The 20865-nt window shown below is 42.8% G+C and overlaps 1 protein-coding gene across 2 annotated transcripts in view; it reads left to right on the forward strand.

Moving 5' to 3' along the window:
* The window catches only part of LOC142099758 (solute carrier family 26 member 6-like), a 23988-nt gene extending 3435 nt beyond the window's left edge, over positions 1–20553 (forward strand). For both annotated transcript variants that reach the window (XM_075183601.1, XM_075183602.1), the window contains 16 exons: positions 754–920; positions 2356–2520; positions 3368–3520; positions 6511–6593; positions 7321–7468; positions 7855–7968; positions 9575–9652; positions 11683–11778; positions 12133–12239; positions 13771–13840; positions 14963–15055; positions 15941–16078; positions 17606–17800; positions 18539–18593; positions 18798–18934; positions 20107–20553. In XM_075183601.1, coding sequence (XP_075039702.1) covers positions 754–920; positions 2356–2520; positions 3368–3520; positions 6511–6593; positions 7321–7468; positions 7855–7968; positions 9575–9652; positions 11683–11778; positions 12133–12239; positions 13771–13840; positions 14963–15055; positions 15941–16078; positions 17606–17800; positions 18539–18593; positions 18798–18934; positions 20107–20127 — 1820 coding nt within the window. In that variant the 3' untranslated portion in view covers positions 20128–20553. The remainder of the gene's footprint in view (positions 1–753; positions 921–2355; positions 2521–3367; positions 3521–6510; positions 6594–7320; positions 7469–7854; positions 7969–9574; positions 9653–11682; positions 11779–12132; positions 12240–13770; positions 13841–14962; positions 15056–15940; positions 16079–17605; positions 17801–18538; positions 18594–18797; positions 18935–20106) is intronic.
* Positions 20554–20865: the final 312 nt, after the last annotated feature.

Raw genomic sequence — 20865 nt, forward strand, 5'->3', positions numbered from 1 at the left:
TCGCGTTAAACCCCGCCTTCCACCACGATTGGCCCCGCCCCCTCCCGTTGTGATCGCCGGCTGGGAACACTCTGATTGGCTGGCCAACATTTAGCCCCACACCACCCACCCCCGCTCGCGCATAGCCCCGTCCCTCCCGTTTTCATCGGCGGCTGGGATCTAGCTTTTTACTGCTGGGGGGGGCGAATGCCCCGATCGCCCCCCCCTGGATCCGCCACTGGTGTAGACACTGAATTAATATTTCCCTACTCATTTTTGTTTTAAAAGGGTGTTTCCTTCCAATCTTAGGAATGACAATATTTCACTCAGAGCTGCAATAATGGTGGATGCATTTTTTCCTATGCAGACCAAACTTCCTGCATGGCCCATTCAATGCTACAAGAAATCTTTTACAGGCTGAAATGGCTGCTAACAATAATCTGTAGTTAACGACATAGGAAGTATATATACAAAGTGACCTTTCACAAATACAATACTAGTTAAGAGTGTTAACAGTTGATTTCCTGCTTGGGATATCATGTTCTATTCAATGTCCCTTTAATACGAATACTAAATTACGTTTACACGTTGACACTTATTTGTAAACTTTTTCCTATGTTTTGGGTGTTGCTGGAGTTTGCCTAATTGAAATTAGGAAAATATTAAACAAAATTATTCCAGTAACGTTGTAAATGGAGAACCAGGTATAATGTGAGGTTTACAAGCTGAGACGTGCTTGATTTCTGCTAAACAACTTAATTTCTTACAATACAGGAACCTTCGCTGTTATCGCTGTGATGGTGGGAAGTGTGACGGAATCTCTGGCACCCTCTGAGGATTTCCTGATACCAGGAAACGAATCTGTGACTGACATAGCTGCCAGGGACGCTGCCAGAGTTGAGGTGGCATCGGCCTTAATGCTGCTAGTTGGCATCTTTCAGGTAAAAGGTGTAGCTGTGTGTGTATGAAAAGAGGCACCCTCGCTTTATAGCTGATGTAGCTTGGTCCAGTGCATGGGGCAGAATGGTGGCTTAGTGGCCAGCACTGGGGTCAAGAGTTCGATTCCCAACCATGACCTTATCTGTGAGGAGTTTGTATGTTCTCCCCGTGTTTGCGTGGGTTTCCTCTGGGTGCTCCGGTTTCCTCCCACACGCCAAAAACATACTGGTGGGTTAATTGGCTGCTATTAAATTGATCCTAGTCTCTCTCTCTCTGTCTGTGTGTATGTTAGAGAATTTAGACTGTAAGCTCCAATGGGGCAGGGACTGACGGGAGTGAGCTCTCTGTATATCGCTGCGGAATTAGTGGCGCTATATAAATAGATGATGATGACACATGACACAAAAAAATACATGAGCATTGAACATCATGGGCAGCGTGGTGGCTGAGTGGTTAGCACTTCTGCCTCACGGCACCGGGGTCATGAGTTTCGATTCCCGCCTTATCTGTATGGAGTTTGTATCTTCTCCCCGTGTTTGTGTGGGTTTCCTCCAGGTGCTCCTGTTTCCCCCCACACTCTAAAAGCATACTAGTATGTTAATTGGCTGCTGTTAAATTGATCTTAGTCTCTCTTGGTGTGTGTTAGGGAATTTAAACTGTAAGCTCCAGTAGGGCGGGGACTGATGTGAGTTCTCTGTACAGCGCTGCGGAATTAGTGGCGCTATATAAATAGATGATGATGCTGATGTACAATAGTCTTGCATATACAGCCTAAAGGAAGTTGAATGAAGTGTACATCAGCTCAGATTTCTGTACACCTAAAATAAAACAAAAAAAATCAAAACCACCAAATAAACAAAGAGGTTGTAGAGAGTTCCACATAACGATGTACACAAGACACATTAAGCACAATCTACTAATATGCCTAATGTATAAAGTTTTCTCAACAACCGAGCAAGTCTCAAATATCTCAATTTAAACAGAAAGAAACAAAACGTAGCTTTTGCTGACATTGGTTATCGAACACTGCACACTACTAATTCAATAAATGAAATTTACTTGATAAAAAAATTAAGTTTAATGTAACAAGTTATTCCAATACAACGGACAGTGTGGATATAGAGGATAAAGAATTGTTTATGAAGGTTCATTTTATTAGTAAATGATTTAAATGTTATGGGTGACTGTCATTTTTTTTATGATGGGATTCCAGGGGGTATATTTACTAAACTGCGGGTTTGAAAAAGTGGAGATGTTGCTTATAGCAACCAATCAGATTCTAGTTCTAATTTATTTAGTACATTCTACAAAATGACAGCTAGAATCTGATTGGTCTAGATATATTTAAAAAACGTATTTGGCAAATCCTCTTTGGGTATCCTGGAAATTGTATCCTGTTATTTTTGATGTGAAACAAATCTGTATCTCTGTTTGCAGATCTTGTTGGGTCTGGTGCAGTTTGGATTCGTAGTTACCTACCTCTCGGAGCCACTGATTCGGGGATACACCACTGCGGCAGCCATTCACGTTACTGTGTCTCAGATCAAAAGTATCCTGGGTGTGGAGATCTCTCAGCAAAGCAAACCTCTGTCTCTGGTCTACGTAAGATTGCAGGATAGGAAACCTTTGTCTATCGGCGACCCTTATATCCAACACAATAAGTAACAGATTTATACCACAGAACAAAAATAATGACAGTTAATGATGAAATACAAATGAACTAACTATTGCGTCTTATTGGAGTCTTTATGTAATTGGTGTCTGTGGACATAGAATGCAAGTAATGCCCCTGGAATTATCAGATAGGAATCAGTAGGATTGCTTGGCAACCAAAAGTGTTTGTATTGTATATATGGCACATTTTGCATTAGGCACAGTAGGCTTTAGCCTAGAGGAGACAGAGATTGAGAGGCAGATTTTTATCAATATGTCCCTTAAACTTATTTTCGTTTATCAGTAAAAAAAAAAATATGGATGGGATCTGAATTAAGGTAATAAAGATTGTGGTCCTACATTCTCCAGTGTATGCCGTTTCATTTGCCAATCTGTCATTTTAGTTAAATAATTAAGTGCAAATCTGCATGTAATTGCTTCTTGTGGCACAATCTATATCTCTGTGACAAATTAATTTTGTAACGCAAACTTTTCTTTACATGCACAAAATATTCTTTTGTTGTTCTAAAATGGATTGTCTGCTACAAAATTGCTTTTGAGGCACAAAATCAATGTTGTGAGTTACAAAATATTTTTGGTCACAGAATACATTGTGTTACAAAATAGTTGTATTTTTTTTTTTTCTTTTAACAGAAATTTACTTATATGTTAAGTAATGCTCATATAACTGATTTTGTATACACAATATACTGTGGTACCTCATTCAAGTGATAAAATAAAATGTAGTTATTGTTTTATATGTGTGTGCTGAGTATGTGTCTCTTGTCTTCTGTAGACCATTGTGAATATCTGCTCCAAGATTCCTCAGACTAAAGTCGCTTCTCTCCTCACCGGGCTCATTGCCATCGCTGTCCTGTTCACAGTGAAGTTTCTGAATGAGAAATACAAATCAAAGATCCGAATGCCAATCCCGATTGAGCTGATTACGGTGAGGCCATAAATTTGCACGTTTAAAGATAAAAAGGGGAGAGAAGACCTCCCTACCACCACAACATCACTGCTGCTAGACAAAGGACAGAGCTGTCAGCGTTGGTCTAGAGAACTGAGCAAGAGATTCCCATTCTGTATGTGTAGAGTGACAACCGCTTCTGATTGGACAGGAGACTTGGCCAGACCAATTGGGAGCTCCCTTTAGTACACGCCCTCACTCTAGACAGCGCTGACAGCTGACGTCTCTCCATGTTTCCTCATTCAGGTTATGATGTGGTTCTTGGGAGTGTTCATAGAAGACGGTGGGATATGATATGTAGATTGTAATGCAGCACAGTGGTTAGCATTGCTGCCTCAAAGAGTTGGGTTCATGGGTACAATTCCAACCAGGGCACTATCTATAAACTGATCTGACCCAGTGGAGCTTACAGTATAGACTGTAAGCTCCATAGGGGCAGGGACTGGTGTGAATGATTAAATATTCTCTGACTTGTTAATAATTAAATAAGTAAGAACTGTGACCCCTGAACTATCTTGCCACATAGCCCAGCACTGCCTCATATCCCCCCCACCATACAGGTAACTGAATATGTAGTTACCAACTGTCATTGAAGATTAAAAAAAAAGAAAAAGTCCTACATAAAAGTTGTAGGTCCAACATGCTCAAATTGCTCTGGTTCCCTCTCTGCGCTCACTCTCTCTCCCTGTGTGCTCGCTCTCTTTCCTTTTCCCTCTCTCTGCGTGGTCTTCTTTTCCCTCTCTCTGCGCGGTCTTCCTTTCCCTCTCTCTGCGCGGTCTCCCTTTCCCTCTCTCTGCGCGCTCTCCCTTTCCCTCTCCCTGCGCGCTCTTCCTTTCCCTCTCCCTGCGCGCTCTCCCTTTCCCTCTCCCTGCGCGCTCTCCCTTTCCCTCTCCCTGCGCGCTCTCCCTTTCCCTCTCCCTGCGCGCTCTCCCTTTCCCTCTCCCTGCGCGCTCTCCCTTTCCCTCTCTTTGCGCGCTCTCCCTTTCCCTCTCTCTGCGCGCTCTCCCTTTCCCTCTCTCTGCGCGCTCTCCTTTTCCCTCTCTCTGCGCGCTCTCCTTTTCCCTCTCTCTGCGCGCTCTCCCTTTCCCTCTCTCTGCGCGCTCTCCCTTTCCCTCTCTCTGCACACTCTTCTTTTCCCTCTCCCTGCGCTCTCCCTTTCCCTCTCTCGCTCTGCGCTCTCCCTTTCCCTCTCTCTCTTGCTCTTTCCCTTTCCCTCTCTCTCTCGCTCTTTCCCTTTCCCTCTCTCTCTCGCTCTTTCCCTTTCCCTCTCTCGCTCTTTCCCTTTCCCTCTCTCTCTCGCTCTTTCCCTTTCCCTCTCTCTCTTGCTCTTTCCCTTTCCCTCTCTCGCTCTTTCCCTTTCCCTCTCTCTCTGCGCGCTCTCTTCTCTCTTATTAGAACAACGTGAGAAAACCTTTTCCCTCTCTCTGCGCGGTCTCCCTTTCCCTCTCTCTGCGCGGTCTCCCTTTCCATCTCTCTGCGCGCTCTCCCTTTCCCTCTCTCTGCGCGCTCTCCCTTTCCCTCTCTCTGCGCGCTCTCCCTTTCCCTCTCTCTGCGCGCTCTTCCTTTCCCTCTCCCTGCGCGCTCTCCCTTTCCCTCTCCCTGCGCGCTCTCCCTTTCCCTCTCCCTGCGCGCTCTCCCTTTCCCTCTCCCTGCGCGCTCTCCCTTTCCCTCTCTCTGCGCGCTCTCCTTTTCCCTCTCTCTGCGCGCTCTCCCTTTCCCTCTCTCTGCGCGCTCTCCTTTTCCCTCTCTCTGCGCGCTCTCCCTTTCCCTCTCTCTGCGCGCTCTTCCTTTCCCTCTCCCTGCGCTCTCCCTTTCTCTCTCTCGCTTGCTGTTTCCCTTTCCCTCTCTCGCTTGCTGTTTCCCTTTCCCTCTCTCTCTCTTTCCCTTTCCCCTTTCTCTCTGCGCTCTCCCTTTCCCCTTTCTCTCTGCGCTCTCCCTTTCCCTCTCTCTCTCGCTCTTTCCCTTTCCCTCTCTCTCTCGCTCTTTCCCTTTCCCTCTTTCTCTCGCTCTTTCCCTCTCTCTCTCGCTCTTTCCCTCTCTCTCTCGCTCTTTCCCTCTCTCTCGCTCTTTCCCTTTCCCTCTCTCTCTCGCTCTTTCCCTTTCCCTCTCTCTCTGCGCTCTCCCTTTCCCTCTCTCGCTCTTTCCCTTTCCCTCTCTCTCTCGCTCTTTCCCTTTCCCTCTCTCTCTCGCTCTCTCCTTTTCCCTCTCTCTCTCGCTCTCTCCCTTTCCCTCTCTCTCTCGCTCTCTCCCTTTCCCTCTCGCTCTCGCTCTCTCCCTTTCCCTCTCGCTCTCTCCCTTTCCCTCTCTCTCTCGCTCTCTCCCTTTCCCTCTCTCTCTCGCTCTCTCCCTTTCCCTCTCTCTCTGCGCTCTCCCTTTCCCTCTCTCTCTGCGCTCTCCCTTTCCCCCTCTCTCTCTCTCTGCGCTCTCTCTTTCCCTCTCTCTCTCTCTCTGCGCTCTCCCTTTCCCTCGCTCTTTCCCTCTCTCTCTTGCTCTTTCCCTTTCTCTCTCTCGCTCTCTCCCTTTCCCTCTCTCTCGCTCTCTCCCTTTCCCTCTCTCTCTGCGCTCTCCCTTTCCCCCTCTCTCTGCGCTCTCCCTTTCTCTCTCTGCGCTCTCCCTTTCCCTCTCTCTCTTGCTCTTTCCCTTTCCCTCTCTCTCTCGCTCTTTGCCTTTCCCTCTCTCTCTCGCTCTCTCCCTTTCCCCCTCTCTCTCGCTCTCTCCCTTTCCCTCTCTCTCTGCGCTCTCCCTTTCCCTCTCTCTCTCGCTCTCTCCCTTTCCCTCTCTCTCTGCGCGCTCCCTTTCCCTCTCTTTCTGCGCGCTCCCTTTCCCTCTCTCTCTGCGCTCTCCCTTTCCCTCTCTCTCTGCGCGCTCTCTCTTCTCTCTTATTAGAACAACGTGAGAAAACCACCTTGTGTGTATCTTGTGTAACTAGTAAATTGATCTGATGGGCATAATATCTGCTCCTTGTTTAGCTCATTGTTGCTACTGGGATATCGTATGGGGCCAATCTGAATGAACTGTATGGTGTGGACATTGTAGGAGACATCCCAACGGGGTAAGTACTGAATCATTTATAAGACTAGATGGAAACATCTGATATTGTGTTTAACTGTTGCAGTAATTCATCATCAGAGACGATAACATTCTGTAATTATGTAATACACATGTGAACATTAATAGCAGTTCTAGTGTCCTCTGCGTGTTAATGTTTAACCTAATGTATTTATGCTATATCTTATGCTTAGACCTTTACTTGCACACAGTGGAAATTATCATGTTGTGGGCTGAGCTAATATTACTATAGGATAACCCAATCCCCACCAGCTCCAAGCTGGTGGAAAATGCAATAGTTTTTGCAGCGTGAAAATGTCCCTCTCTTCCCACAACAAGGAATTCCCCTAAAAATGAACCCTGTCTTAGTAATAAAACGAGACTATTACTCATCAAAATAAAATCTTGTTTTTGCACTTGTTCGCAAAACTAGACAAAACTTAGTGCCTAACTTGTGCTTGGCAAGGAACGGCCTCCTCCACCGAACTGCTATCGGCATTTGCCAACCTTTACATCTCCACAAGTGCCACCATCTTGGCCAACGAAACACACACATTTTCGTGGAAAATTAGGCACACCTGTGAAGATCGAGGGGCACAATGCACCAAACGGAACCACGCACCCCACCTCGGCTGTTTGCTGATAGGTCCACTCAATGTTCCTCTCATGCAGGGTTCGTCAGTAACTCTCTGTTCAGTAGATGAGGCTGAGTTATCCGTTTCTGACTGTAGGATGAAGCCCCCCCTCGTACCAAAGATCGGCCTTCTTACCAGCATGGTCGGCAACGCCTTCGCAGTGGCCGTAGTGGTCTATGCTTTCACCATCTCTGTGGTTAAGATGTTTGCCGTAAAGCATGGCTACAACGTGGACAGCAACCAGGTGAGAGGGGTCTTTGTCCAACTTCCTTTTTAACCTGTTTCAATATATAACTTTTACACTGAATACAGAGAGCTCCTGTGTAAGGCAGAACACAGATCCGTGGGGGCGGAGCAACTATAGTTAAACCAGTGGGCTGACCAATAATTTTGCAGCATTACAAGTGTCATAATCGAATATGCAAATCGGTCACAAATTGAATTTGCAAGATTTGTTCCTATGAAACCTGATCTTGCCTGATAAACTTGGAGAGGAGTAGACGATACAACGAATCAAATTTAAGATGATGTAAGAATTCATTTGACGATACAGAAAGATGCACAGAATATACCTGTATGTTTTGTTGTAATATTATATACGTAAGAAATATTATTTCTTGTTTCTCACAGGAGTTCATAGCTCTGGGTCTCAGTAACTTTGTAGGAAGCTTTTTCCAGTGTTTCACTATTGGGACAGCCATGTCTAGGAGTCTGGTTCAGGAGAGCACCGGAGGAAACAGTCAGGTACGTCTGTCTCAAGTCTCCCCGAGTGCAAGTGCTAGTGTTTAACGCAATGGCAGTGGGTAACCAGCCTTAATCAAGAGTAAGGGGGCTCTGGGACTGTCTGTATCACATTTTTACATACTAAGGTATTTAGAAATGGGTATTCACATGCATAAATTTGCTCTTCCCCTATAAACTGTGTCTGGTTAGTTCAAATCCTGGGGGGTGAATGAATTAAACTGCGGTTTTGTCGAATCGCTGATTTTCAGAAATTTTTGGTGGCCATATTTAAAATGGACGTTTTATTTAATTGCTGTTATGGCCATCCAAAAAATCAGCGATCTGACAAGAAACGCAGTTTAATACATTTACCTTCTGATCTTCTCTACCTCCAAGAACATGTAAAAAAAATAATAATTTTGGATTCAAAAATAAAGCTCTGTGCCCATCTAACAAACTTTGTAGGTAGCATTGTGGCAATGTCCACTTAACTTTTAAACTGCGCATATTGTTGCATGCCCAGCAAATTCTGCCAACTTGATGCTCTAAGCCAGGCTTGTCCAACCCGCGGCCCATGGGCCGCGTGCGGCCCAGCACGCCTGTAAATGTGGCCCAGCAGGAGTTTTGGTTGTGGCAAGGGGGCAGCGCTGTTAATGGAAAAAAAAAATCCTGCAAAAAAAAAAGAAAAGAAAATACTTACCTTGCGGTCACGCGGTCACGTCAGCTGGTACTCAGGCTCCCTCCCTTGTCTCCTGCTCCGTGCGGCGCTCGCAGTGAATGTCGGGCGTGATGTCATCACACCCAACATCCATTGTGGCGCGCAGCACAGAGGAGACACCCGCGCGAGAAGAACAATCAGCAGCACAGAATTGGAGAAAAGAAGAGAAGAGGACAGGAGAACAAGCCGATTTAAAGGTAAATTAAGGGGGATTTTTATTATTATTTCAAGGGACGCTGACCAGTGAATAAAAGTCACCTGGTCCTGGAGCATCATGGACCTTATCTCCCTGCTACATACTTATACTTGTATTACTAATGGGGCATTATATATTATTCTCTTTGGCCCATTATATGTTGTTATCCCTTAACTAACATAGTGGTGTAATTAGCAAAACAGGTCACAACTTGGGGTCACAGTGGTGTATATGTCAGGTACCGCAGGCCTGGTCAGGGCACCCTGATATACAATGCCTGGCTTAAATGCACTTTATTGATATTGCATCGAAACAATACAAAAAGTGATTATAGTATAATAACTAGAGAGAATTTTTTGAACAGGGCGATTGAAAGGTAAGTATAGGGGGATTTGAAAAAAAGTGATATATATATATATATATATATATATATATATATATATATATATATATATATAATATCACTTTTTTCTCATATATATATATGTTAACTATGTTTTCTATAGTTTTTTGGATGATCAGCTATCGTTATTGTTAGTGTATTTTATGTGCGGCCCAAACCAACTCGTCGTCTTCCAATGTGGCCCAGGGAAGCTAAAAGGTTGGACACCACTGCTCTAAGCTATGTTCCCGTTTTGCAGTTTCATAAATGATCCTTTATGTCATTACCCTCCCTGGTCTACCAGCCAGAACTAACCCCGGTTTGTATTCAGGTAGCTGGAGCGGTATCGACCTTGGTTATCCTCGTAATCATTCTTAAGGCCGGGGAGCTGTTTGAGACTCTACCAAAAGTGAGTTCAGTTTCATCACGGGGAGTTTACACCAAAAGCACTATTGTCCTCTACACCGTGACTTCATTTTATTGGTGTCTTGTCAGGTTGGGTTGGTTTAGCCTGTGACCAGAACAAGACGTTCTATACAATGATGCTTATTGTGGATGTTGTCCATTGAAAGAACATTGTGCTATAATATTATTGTGTAAATAACAGGTGGGAAATAATCAAAACACCAATAAATCATTTCCCAGGATATAATTAAAATGTAACATCTTCATCATGTAGAATCTGTTGTATATAATAATGTTATTGACACTATTATTTAACAACTGTTTCGGTGTGACAATGTATCTGTTGGCTTGATACACGTTTCTCTGTACGCTACTTTGTAGCTATAATTTTGTAACCCTCTAGTCTAACCTGATCAACTGTGCCCTTCATAGTTAGAAGACCACTGAAACATGGAGCAAGGAGGGTTACTGCTAATTTTGTGCTGCCAAATCTTAGGATCATGCTCATAGATGTTTCTTAATTAGATTTATAGCATGGATAGGGAGTCCAAGGTCACAATGTCCTTGTCAAACAAGGTATCAACTACTGATATACATGTGTAGTTAGATTCCAGACAATAGGCTAAATTCCAACCAGGGTAATGGACCAGGCTGAGGTCAATATATGGAGATTCTGGCCACAACGAATAGTAAGCACAGGTAAGGTAAATTTAATTGTGGGAAGGGGAACGGCTGCCACACCTGGGTTTTATTTATGATTTATTATTATAGATGTTGTGTGCACATGTAATGGTATTTGCGTGAATAATGTCGCCTGTATGGAAATGACACAGAAAAGCTGACTTATTGCATGAATATCCACATAATACAACATGAACACAAGATAGTGACACATTCTCGTGTGAGAGGCTTTAGGGTGAGGTCCTGGAAGTAGCTTGTTACTAATAGATATAATTAGATGCTCTGTGAAAGAGGATACAACTTGCATGTGGTAAATCCATACTTAGCAATTATTTATTCTGTCTTAGATCAGTGGCGGATCCAGGAAGGGGGGGGGGGGGGGGGGGGGGCGATCGGGGCGATCGCCCCCCCTAGCAGACACTTGCTGCCGACGGCTGCACAGTATGTGCAGGTCCGTCCAGCCGTGACAGGCAGGGACAGTGTGCTGCCCGGCTGCTCTGACTGTGTTTAAAACACAATCAGAGCAGCCGGGCAGCACACTGTCCCTGCCTGTCATGGCTGGACGGACCTGCACATCGTGTGCAGCCGTCAGCAGCCTAAGATGTTAGAAAGGGGCGGGGCCTAAATCGCCCCCCCCCATATCTCGCCCCGGGTACAGCATTTTTCTAGATCCGCCCCTGTCTTAGATAAACTCATATTTTGCTGCAGGAAAAAAATATATATAATATATTAAAAAAAACAAAGGTGCGCACTGATGACATGCCTGAGGTGAAAGCGTTATTTTTCTTTTTACCATAAATTTAGTAAGTAGAAAATATACAGTGACCGTTTTGTGTACAACATAAATGGAAAAAAAAAAAAAAAGTGTCCTTGACCGTATCGACTCCCAGTCTTAAGATTCTGTTTGCTCCTGTGTTAGGGATTTGGGTTAAGTTCTAAGCTATCTCCCCAACTGGGAGAACTGTGGGATTCTCAAGTCCGGGATCTCTGCCAGAAGTGCTAACCACTGAGCCACCATGGGTCTCCACTGTGTATGTACAGACCCCTGTGTAAGTAAGTAGATAAGCATCGCCATCGTGCCCCCCAAATTTTGTGATGGGTCCCCAGTGATTGTGAATTATCCTGGTACCTGTGGTAGCAAAGTTTAGATAGTAAGCTCCTCTGTGGCACTCCACTGACATGCCTGGATACTATCCTCTGTTTGTACAGTACTGCGGAATGTTTGTTCTATGCAAATAAATGATAAAAACATTGTCTTCAAAATTCTATTTATTAAAATTGGACAATATGTCGGCAAGAACTGGTAAACTTTTATTTTTTTTCCTGGCTAACTGTATTTCTTGTTCCTCTCAGGCGATATTGGCATCAGTTGTTGTGGTGAACCTAAAGGGTATTTTCATGCAGTTTACAGACATTCCAGCGCTGTGGAGATCAAACAGAATGGATCTGGTAAGAAACCCTTTAAAGTAACCGATAACTGTAGATGCTGCTAAGAGGAAATACACTCAACAGTAACGTTGTAACTCTTCAATAATGTTTGTCATCCAATCGTTTTACTGGGGCACGTTGTACACCTTCCAGTTAAACTTTGACGTAGGAAAGCATTTCAAGGTGCACTGTGAATATTTTTTTGTTTGTTTTTTAAAAAGCTTTAAGCACTCAAGTGTTTTTCGGAAATAACATCTTGCAATCCCGTCGGCCTCCTGTATAAGAGCTCTTGTAGAAATAGCTCTAATGTACTATAAATGCTGCAATACTGTCCCCACCTCCGTGATTGACATCTGTCAATATGGAATCTTGCAGCTGGTCTGGGTGGTGACCTTTGTGGCAACGATACTTCTAAATCTGGACCTGGGGCTGGCTGTCTCCGTGGCGTTTTCTCTCTTGACCGTTATCTTCAGGACCCAGCTGTGAGTAATCCTAAGATGTGTTTTATCTTATACCAAGAACACTCAAAGATGGATCAATGTATCCACTCTATACGGTTACTGTATTAATACTGCTTGTAGGGGTCTTAGGCAAACCGAGGGGGGGGGGGGGTTTCCTAGTACCTGGAAATCCCCCATCAAAGCCTGTGGCACTGTATAATTGGATAGGAAGAGTTGGAGAGCAGCCAAGCACTGTCTAATATTATAGCCATGCCCCCATGCATGCAGGTCACGCTCACTGGTGGCGTGGTGTGGAAAGCCCCCTCTCCAAATCCTGCGTTTGCTCCTGGGGGTAAAACTTAAGTCATTCTCTAACTTGCCCTGGACAGATGCAAGCTAATTACTGCTGTTTTTTGTTGTAGACATGCCCCACCCACTCTACGCCTACACCAAAATCTGGACACAGTACCTCCACCTCTAACCACACACACTCCACCTTCTACCTCCATAGTTGCCAAAGGTGCCTAATTCCCAGGAACAGTCCCTGGTTTTGCTGAGGGGCCCCTGAAAATGTCCCTATTTTTAAGTATTAACCATCTGCACAATACAGTCTTTCTCTTTCTGCATGACTGATACAATTCTCACCACCTATTATTATTCTCTATAAGTTGACATTTATTGAAAAGGAGTATTTATAATTCAGAACAGGGGACTATTATCATAACATGAAGGGGACCCAAGCTTGATTGACACCCTATTGCGTGTAACCTGTGCAAACACTTTGGCTGATCAGCGAGGTCTCCCTGGAAGTTATTTTAGAATGTTGGCAACTCATAGAATGTTGGCAACTTTACTCACGCAAGTGACCATTGGCGCAGATAAGAACGACATAACTGCCAACAGTCCCAATTTCCCAAGACAGTCACAGATTTTTTTTTTCATGACTAGAATAAGTGTGGTTTGGTGGAATAGGATGCATAACCTAATATGACCTGATTTTCCAATTGAGAGGAATATTTACAGGTATGGAACGATCTACTCTCCCAAGCAGCAAAAATAGTGCCAGGGACAGAGTTTATACCATGGAAACCTTCAATTATCTCAAAAGCATTAATCGAGGACAGGAGGGTAGTATATGTAAAATAAATAAATAAGAGGATTTCAAGCAAGGATGGAACAATTGCCGGATCCGTAGGGATTGATAATATCGTTATTTAATCGTTATACTCCATTGTTAAAATTTGTACACGTAATGTAGTGTATAAAAAAGTTATTGAATTCTGTTAATAAAGAAATTTAATTTAAGGCAGTTATCACCAGGTTTCTCTAGTTTTATGTTTAATTAGACAATAGAGTGAGACTTGCATTTTATATACATGAGAGGAAATGTACGGCCCAGACAGTCCTTTCTGAAAAGTACGGACATTTCCAGGGAAAAGTCTTTAAACCTGCTACCGTCCCTGGAATTTGGGAACAGTTGTAAACCCTGTACGGCAGACAGTTTTGCTCTAAACAATTCCTTGTACTGTTTGGATGATGGACATGGTTTATAGATGCTGTGTTCTCCCCGCAGACCTCATTACTCCATCCTTGGGCAAGTTTCCAGTACGGATATTTATAGAGATGTGTCCCAGTACCAGCAGGTAAGGTTTAGTACCCGGATAGACACATCTGACAAGAGTTAATTATTTATTGATATACCACAGGAGTATTATAAGAGGGCCATCTGTCTTCTCCAGGACCTATAGATCAAAATCTATATTTTATTTGCTGGGAAGGTTTAGCAATTCTTTTTCTGACAGTTTCTTCCTATTGCAAATAAATGGTCTAATTATATCATTTATTTTCAGCTACATTCCGCACACTATTACAGATGAATTATTAAATGTAACAATATATTGGCAGACTACAGTATGTATTGCAGTTCATCTGTAAATTTGTAATGTTTTGGGGGGGTTTTTTTAAGCTTTTTTTTTAGTTTGTGCTACCAGGTCGTGTGTGTGTGTGTGTGTGTGTGAAGTTTGATCACTGAGGAGCCAATCGGAACTTTAGAATGTTCAGAGGTAGACCAACCTTTAACCATTCAGGGCATTAGAATGTTCACAGAGCTAAACCAACCTGTAGCCAATCAGGACATTAGAATGTTCACTGAGCTAAACCAACCTGTAGCCAATCAGGACATTAGAATGTTCATAGACCTAAATCAACCTGTAGCCATTCAGGACATTAGAATGTTCACAGAGCTAAACCGACCTGTAGCCATTCAGGACATTAGAATGTTCACAGAGCTAAACCGACCTGTAGCCATTCAGGACATTAGAATGTTCACAGAGCTAAACCGACCTGTAGCCAATCAGGACATTAGAATGTTCACAGAGCTAAACCAACCTGTAGCCATTCAGGACATTAGAATGTTCGCAGAGCTAAACCGACCTGTAGCCAATCAGGACATTAGAATGTTCACAGAGCTAAACCAACCTGTAGCCATTCAGGACATTAGAATGTTCACTGAGCTAAACCAATCTGTAGCCATTCAGGACATTAGAATGTTCACAGAGCTAAACCGACCTGTAGCCATTCAGGACATTAGAATGTTCACTGAGCTAAACCAACTTGTAGCTTGTGTTCAACAGATCACAGAGATAAACCATTCTTCCAAAACTGATCAATTAGCAGACACTTGTAATAAGCTGTAGACTATTTTAGGGCAGGATGAATATAGACCCTAATGTACAGTGTTGTTTGTGTTCATATCTATCTTGCAGGCTCAGGAGCTCCCTGGTATAAAGATCTTCAGGTCTTCGTGCACTCTTTACTTTGCTAATGCTGATTTGTATGCCAATGCAGTTAAGAAGATGGTAAGGTTTATATTGTCATTTATCTCAGATAATGCTGAAATATTTGGTTGTTTTTTTTCAAAAACAACACAACTTTATTGATCTTGTTGCGGAGAATGATGCTTTGAACGATGAGAAATATTTTGGCCTCTGTCATTGAAACTTTGTATATTTCACCTTTTCCTATTGCTGCACGTTATGTTCTGACTGAATAAAGCAATTCACAGCTGTAGGCTCAAAAATAGTATAAAGGAAATACATATAGTATAAAACCTTTTATTTAAGCTCCTTAAATAGACCCATTGATTGGGTACTCCCATTAATTCTCATCGCTTGTTAGGGCGTGCGCAGTGACCTGTGATTGCATTTTTTTTTTACATTAAATACATAAAAATATTTGTACTGCGTATTGTACAATGCGCGCCCTTCCTGTATATTGCCTAAATCAAGTTCATGGCAGTGCCACCTCTGAAGCCCCGCCCCCTGGGGGCCTATTTGGCTGTGCTACAAACCAGGCCGACTTATCACTGAGTGCAATGGGAGCTGCGGATAGATTATCTGTAACTTGTGTTGCTTATAGAATACTGGACATAAACTCATAACGTTTATATTTATTTTTTCCTTTTTTATTTTGTCTTAGAAACTTTTCTGGACCAAATATTTTAATTGTAAGACAATCAAATCTACAGCAAATGTACAAACATTTATCACACGTTTAACAATCTGATCTTTTTGTCAAAATACAAATGATCACCTCGCGCCCAATCTCCATCTAGAAGAATAGTAATGAAGGATACTTTGAGTTGAGCATAATGTTGCACTGTCTACACTTTTTGTTGTATATTGTATTTGTAGAGTTGGTCTTGAAGAATGAAATAAGTTTTTTTTTTTGTTTTTTTTTTACAGAGCGGCATCGAGGTGGACAAACTTATTGCGATTAAGAAGAAAGCTGTTAAAAAGCAGAAACAACTGCAGGAAAAGGCGGAAAAACAGGCAAAGAAAGAGTTAAAGGAAAAGGAGAAATGTGAGATGACAACAGAACAGGTAAGTGGTGCCTAGGGCTGCGAGTAAATAAAATTACCTGCAGGAACGGAGTTCCCTTAAGAACAGCAGATGCTCCGGACACAATGGGATTGGAGTGAGCGATGCGAGGAGTCTGGGTTTTGGTTGGTGTGACAATATTCTTGATTGGGCAAGCGTTAAAGTGCTCCTGTCCCTCATTTAAGAAGTGGATAAAGGAAAACACCCTAATTTTGCATTGCAGCATGGTGGCTTAGTGGCTAGCGTTTCTGCCTTACAGCACTGGGGTCATGAGTTCAATTCCCGACCATGGTCTTATCTGTGTGGAGTTTGTATGTTCTCCCCGTGTTTCTGTGGGTTTCCTCCAGGTGCTCCGGTTTCCTCCCACACTCCAAAAACATACAAGTAGGTTAATTGGCTGATATCAAATTTACCCTAGTCTGTGTGTGTGTGTGTGTGTGTGTGTGTGTGTGTGTGTCTGTGTGTGTCTATATTAGGGAATTTAGACTGTAAGCTCCAATGGGGCAGGGACTGATGGGAGTGAGTTCTCTGTACAGCGCTGCAGAATTAGTGGTGTTATATAAATAGCTGATGATGATGATGGATGGTCCATTTAGCGTACATTAAGGTGTGCTCCCACCTTCCGTTCTCAGATCCCTCTGCAAACTAGAACTGTCTGTATTTATCATTATTTTTTTCTCTTAAAATGGTGCAAAAAAAGTAGTAAATATTCTCTGAGACAAACCATGTTACAATGCAAGTGGTGCAGATTAGTTTATTATTTTCCACATAAGTTAAATACTGACTGTTTTTCCATGTAGCACAAAAATACGTGATAGCTTTATTTATACTCGGAAATATAAAGTTGATCTAGGACATGTCCTACCCCAACTATAAATCTGTCCCCACCTTCTAAAATGTACCTCCCCCTACAATGCAACATGGGTTTGCCCAGGTGCAAAGAAATTCCTTTTTATGCTTTACTTAATGATTCAGGCCCCCAATTTATTTTTATTTTTTTTTACTTTGTAAATGACTCCACTGGAGGCAGCCATTTTGTGGGCTGAGCCAATATTTTAATGATCATGAAGCCTATCTATTCTGTGACCTCACAATGGCACTTCATGTCTCAAACACGTTCCTAGGGGATAGGTTCCATCCAAATGGCTGCCTCCAGTGTCATAAGACATACTTGATGACTTTTGCAGCAAGCTGTTCAGGAGGGGGTGTGGCCATGTAAATTGTGTTAGGCCCTGCCCCCTGACGATCTTTGCCAATTCCAGCCTATCACAGCAGGGGGCGGTGGCTGGATGCCGAGTTTAGCCCCACCCCCACTCACTTCATCAATGGGGAGAGCTGGATGCGGGAGGTTGCCCTGCTCTCCCGGGAGTCCGGGAGCACTCCCAAAAAATTGTGAGTCTCCCGAACATTCCGGTAGAGTAGGCAACTATGGCGTAGGCAGCTGGTGTGCTTTAAATATTATTGTGTTTTTGTCTATTTATTCCTTATTTATATTGTTTCAATTACTTTTTTTTTTATTATTTCCCGCAGACTCATGAACTGAGTTTTATCAATGTTAACGCATTTAATGCAGAACCAGGTACACCCGATGCTGCATCTAATGACCGATTAGAGGAGACCACCCTCAATGGTCTAGAATTCAACGAATGTCCCATCCACTCGCTCGTCCTGGACTTGAGCACCGTCAGTTTTGTAGATACCGTCAGCATTAAGGTTTTGAAAAATGTAAGTCGTGTGGGATTTCGGAAATCTTCAGTAAAACACACATCATTTTAGCCGGAGAACCAATTGTTTTGCACACACACGTTATCATGTGAGATATCTGTGAATACAACCTTGGTGCTCTCGCTCTATCTTGTTCCCACACTGGATCTTGTACTTCTTCAGGACACACGCTGTGCAAGAAAAGGTCCACCCCTCTAAGTCCAACGCCCCGGGTACAGGTTGACCTCTTCATGTCCTTGGTCAAGGTGCATGAAATATCAGCCATATAGAATGTAAGTTTAGTGGTGTAAAGTAATCATTCAAAATAGAACATAATGGTTCCCGAGGGTAGGAATCTTTACGGGGTCGGAATCACTTCTAAAACTGCCAGCAGTGCCGCCATTTTCTTAACCTTACAGGCGCTGGAGACATGGAGGCACTGGGTGAAATTCAAAGGGTGGTCAATGGGGAGCGCGCACTGAACGTTATACCTTATTGGACAGGTGCCAGAGCCATTGAATTAGGTTTCATAGTAACAGCGCTTGTGACAGTTTTGGCGACAATTGTAAGTTAATGGGAGGAGCAATCCCTGCATTGTAACCAATGGGAGGCTTCCTTAGAGAGAGAAGTCCTCCTTTAATGAAAGCGATTGTCGGATGTATTCTAGAGCGCTATAAAATTGGCAACACACAAATATAATATTGATGGGGATACACCAGCCTCTAAATTTTTATTTATTTATTTTTTTTTTTTCTTTAGATATTTCGTGACTTTCAAGAAATTGGTGTAATTGTCTATCTGTCTGGGTGTCACGGTAAGAAAAAACCCAAAACGGTACTCCATAAATAAAGATTACTAGCATATTTCCACATATGTTTTTGGTACATTAAAATGGATTTAGGATAGAAAATGAGGGGTATTGTCATTTTGGATTTAAAGTATGGGTGTTTTAGGGACGTAGCTGATGTGCCAATCAAATTAAATAATTGCTTTAAAAAATATATTGTGCTTTTAACAGAGAATGTTCTAAAGCAGCTGGAGGTTGGGAACTTCTTCAGCAAAGCGATCACCAAATACCAGCTCTTCTCCTCCGTCCATGATGCTGTCGCTTATATTTCAACGGCACGGAGCCAGCAGACTATAAATAAGGATTTTGTAAGTGCCCAATAAAATGTGTCTAATACGAGTACCATGAATTGTGTACCATTCTTCAACACAGCGAGGCGGACCAATAACAGAGGGTGGGGCTTATCAAGTCACTAGGAACCAATGGCGTCTGAGGCACACAACATGCAGCGAATCTGTGAGCCGATATTGAGGAGAATACATCCTATTGACTTCCTGGGGCTATTGTCTCAGTAATGTCCTTGGTTCCTAGTGGATCAATAGGTTTTCTTCAACTATAAATTCAGACCACAAAATGTTGTCTTCAGCTGTGCAACTGGGAAAGAGCCTCAACGATTTCAGTGATTCTCAATGAATTTATAGGTTGTTGAATATTGGTTCGTCCCAAACAAGGAATAAAACCTTGGGATTTCTCATATATTTCAGCAAAGCGATCACCAAATACCAGCTCTTCTCCTCCATCCATGATGCTGTCGCTTATATTTCAACGGCATGGAGCCAGTGCCTTTCGTACAAATGCTGGCCCTTTTGAACACATCCATGGCCCTTTTTTAACTCATCAGCTGTAGGCCGTGTTTAACACACTCTTGAGACTAACATTGTCAAAGACTAAACATTTAATTTGCTTGTGTCTGTCTGTAGCACTGTTCCTCATTAGCAAAAAATATCTAAAGATTTGGTGTGAAATTGCTGACAAACCACACTGCCAATGAGCATCTACTGCCCAGTGCCACTGTACGGAACAGGATTTTTTTGTAGAGATCCCTGCTTTTAATTTCTCCATCCAGAGAACTCCCCTCATTTAGAGGGATCAAGGAAGGGAACCTCCTTCTCCCACAGTAACACAGCTGTGAAGGGGAACCATTGTTTCCCAGTCACACAGGAGAGCTTCAGCTGTGCAACGCCTCTACCGCTGTGTGTGACCTGGAAACAGAGTTTTCACTTCACCGCTGAGTGCCTATATCAGGGCATCAGAACTGCACATTTCTGTAACTGGCAAAGCATGGCGCTCTAATGCTCCTGCATAACTATCCCACGGCACTCCAATACGAGAAACATTGATGGTGATCACAGATATATTAATAAATAATTAATTTTAAATCTTGTGAGCAGTACCTCTATAAAACTTGAAATAACTGTTGAATTGTTGACGTGTAATCTAGAATTCCATTGTAAATAACAATGGATGTATATTCTTGCAGGCTTGCTCTACAAAGATATGAGGATATTCCCTGCAAGCTCATCCTACTAGAATACATGCACGTGGAGTCTCCAGAATGTCACGTAGGTGTCTTTCCCCACCGCCTTTCGAATCCTATATCGTCCTACAAAATTTATAATGAGCCAAAGATGAGCTGCTGCTTCTACCAACAAAGGGGTCCACCTCCTGGCTACTTTTATTGTTTTAACACTCCATTTTAAATCACAAAGTTATTCTATTAATATCACGGTTCTTCTGAAACCAATAGGAAGAGAGATGTCGGGGACCTCATTCTCGACCTTCACTGAACAAAATGTAGACGTATTATGGTGCTGTTTAAAGACCGTTTTATATCATTTTATTGGGAAGGGTTGTATTGGGACATTTGATGTATTATACCATTTTTGAATTATGCTTCAGGTTTAATAAAATTTGTTTTTCACTCTTACACCGTTTTGTGCTTTTATATTCTGTTGTGGATTATTTATGTTCTGCGAACTGTTTTACTTCCAGTGTTATGTCCATTTCTATCGTCACCAATAAAAATTGTCCGATGCGATTAATGTAGTTCCAACACACAAAGAGATTTAATAGCAAAATATATCAAAGTATAACAAAATACAAGAAAGTATAACTGATACATTATGCTAGAACACTGGATCCAGTAACAGTCATTCAATCCTGAAGTCTGTGGTCAAAGAGAGTGAGTGATACTGTCCAGTGGCTTTTTATACAGTTTGAGTTGACAAAAAAACAGCGA

The sequence above is a fragment of the Mixophyes fleayi genome, chromosome 8, assembly GCF_038048845.1.
Source record: "Mixophyes fleayi isolate aMixFle1 chromosome 8, aMixFle1.hap1, whole genome shotgun sequence".
In the NCBI taxonomy this organism is placed as follows: Eukaryota; Metazoa; Chordata; class Amphibia; order Anura; family Limnodynastidae; genus Mixophyes; species Mixophyes fleayi.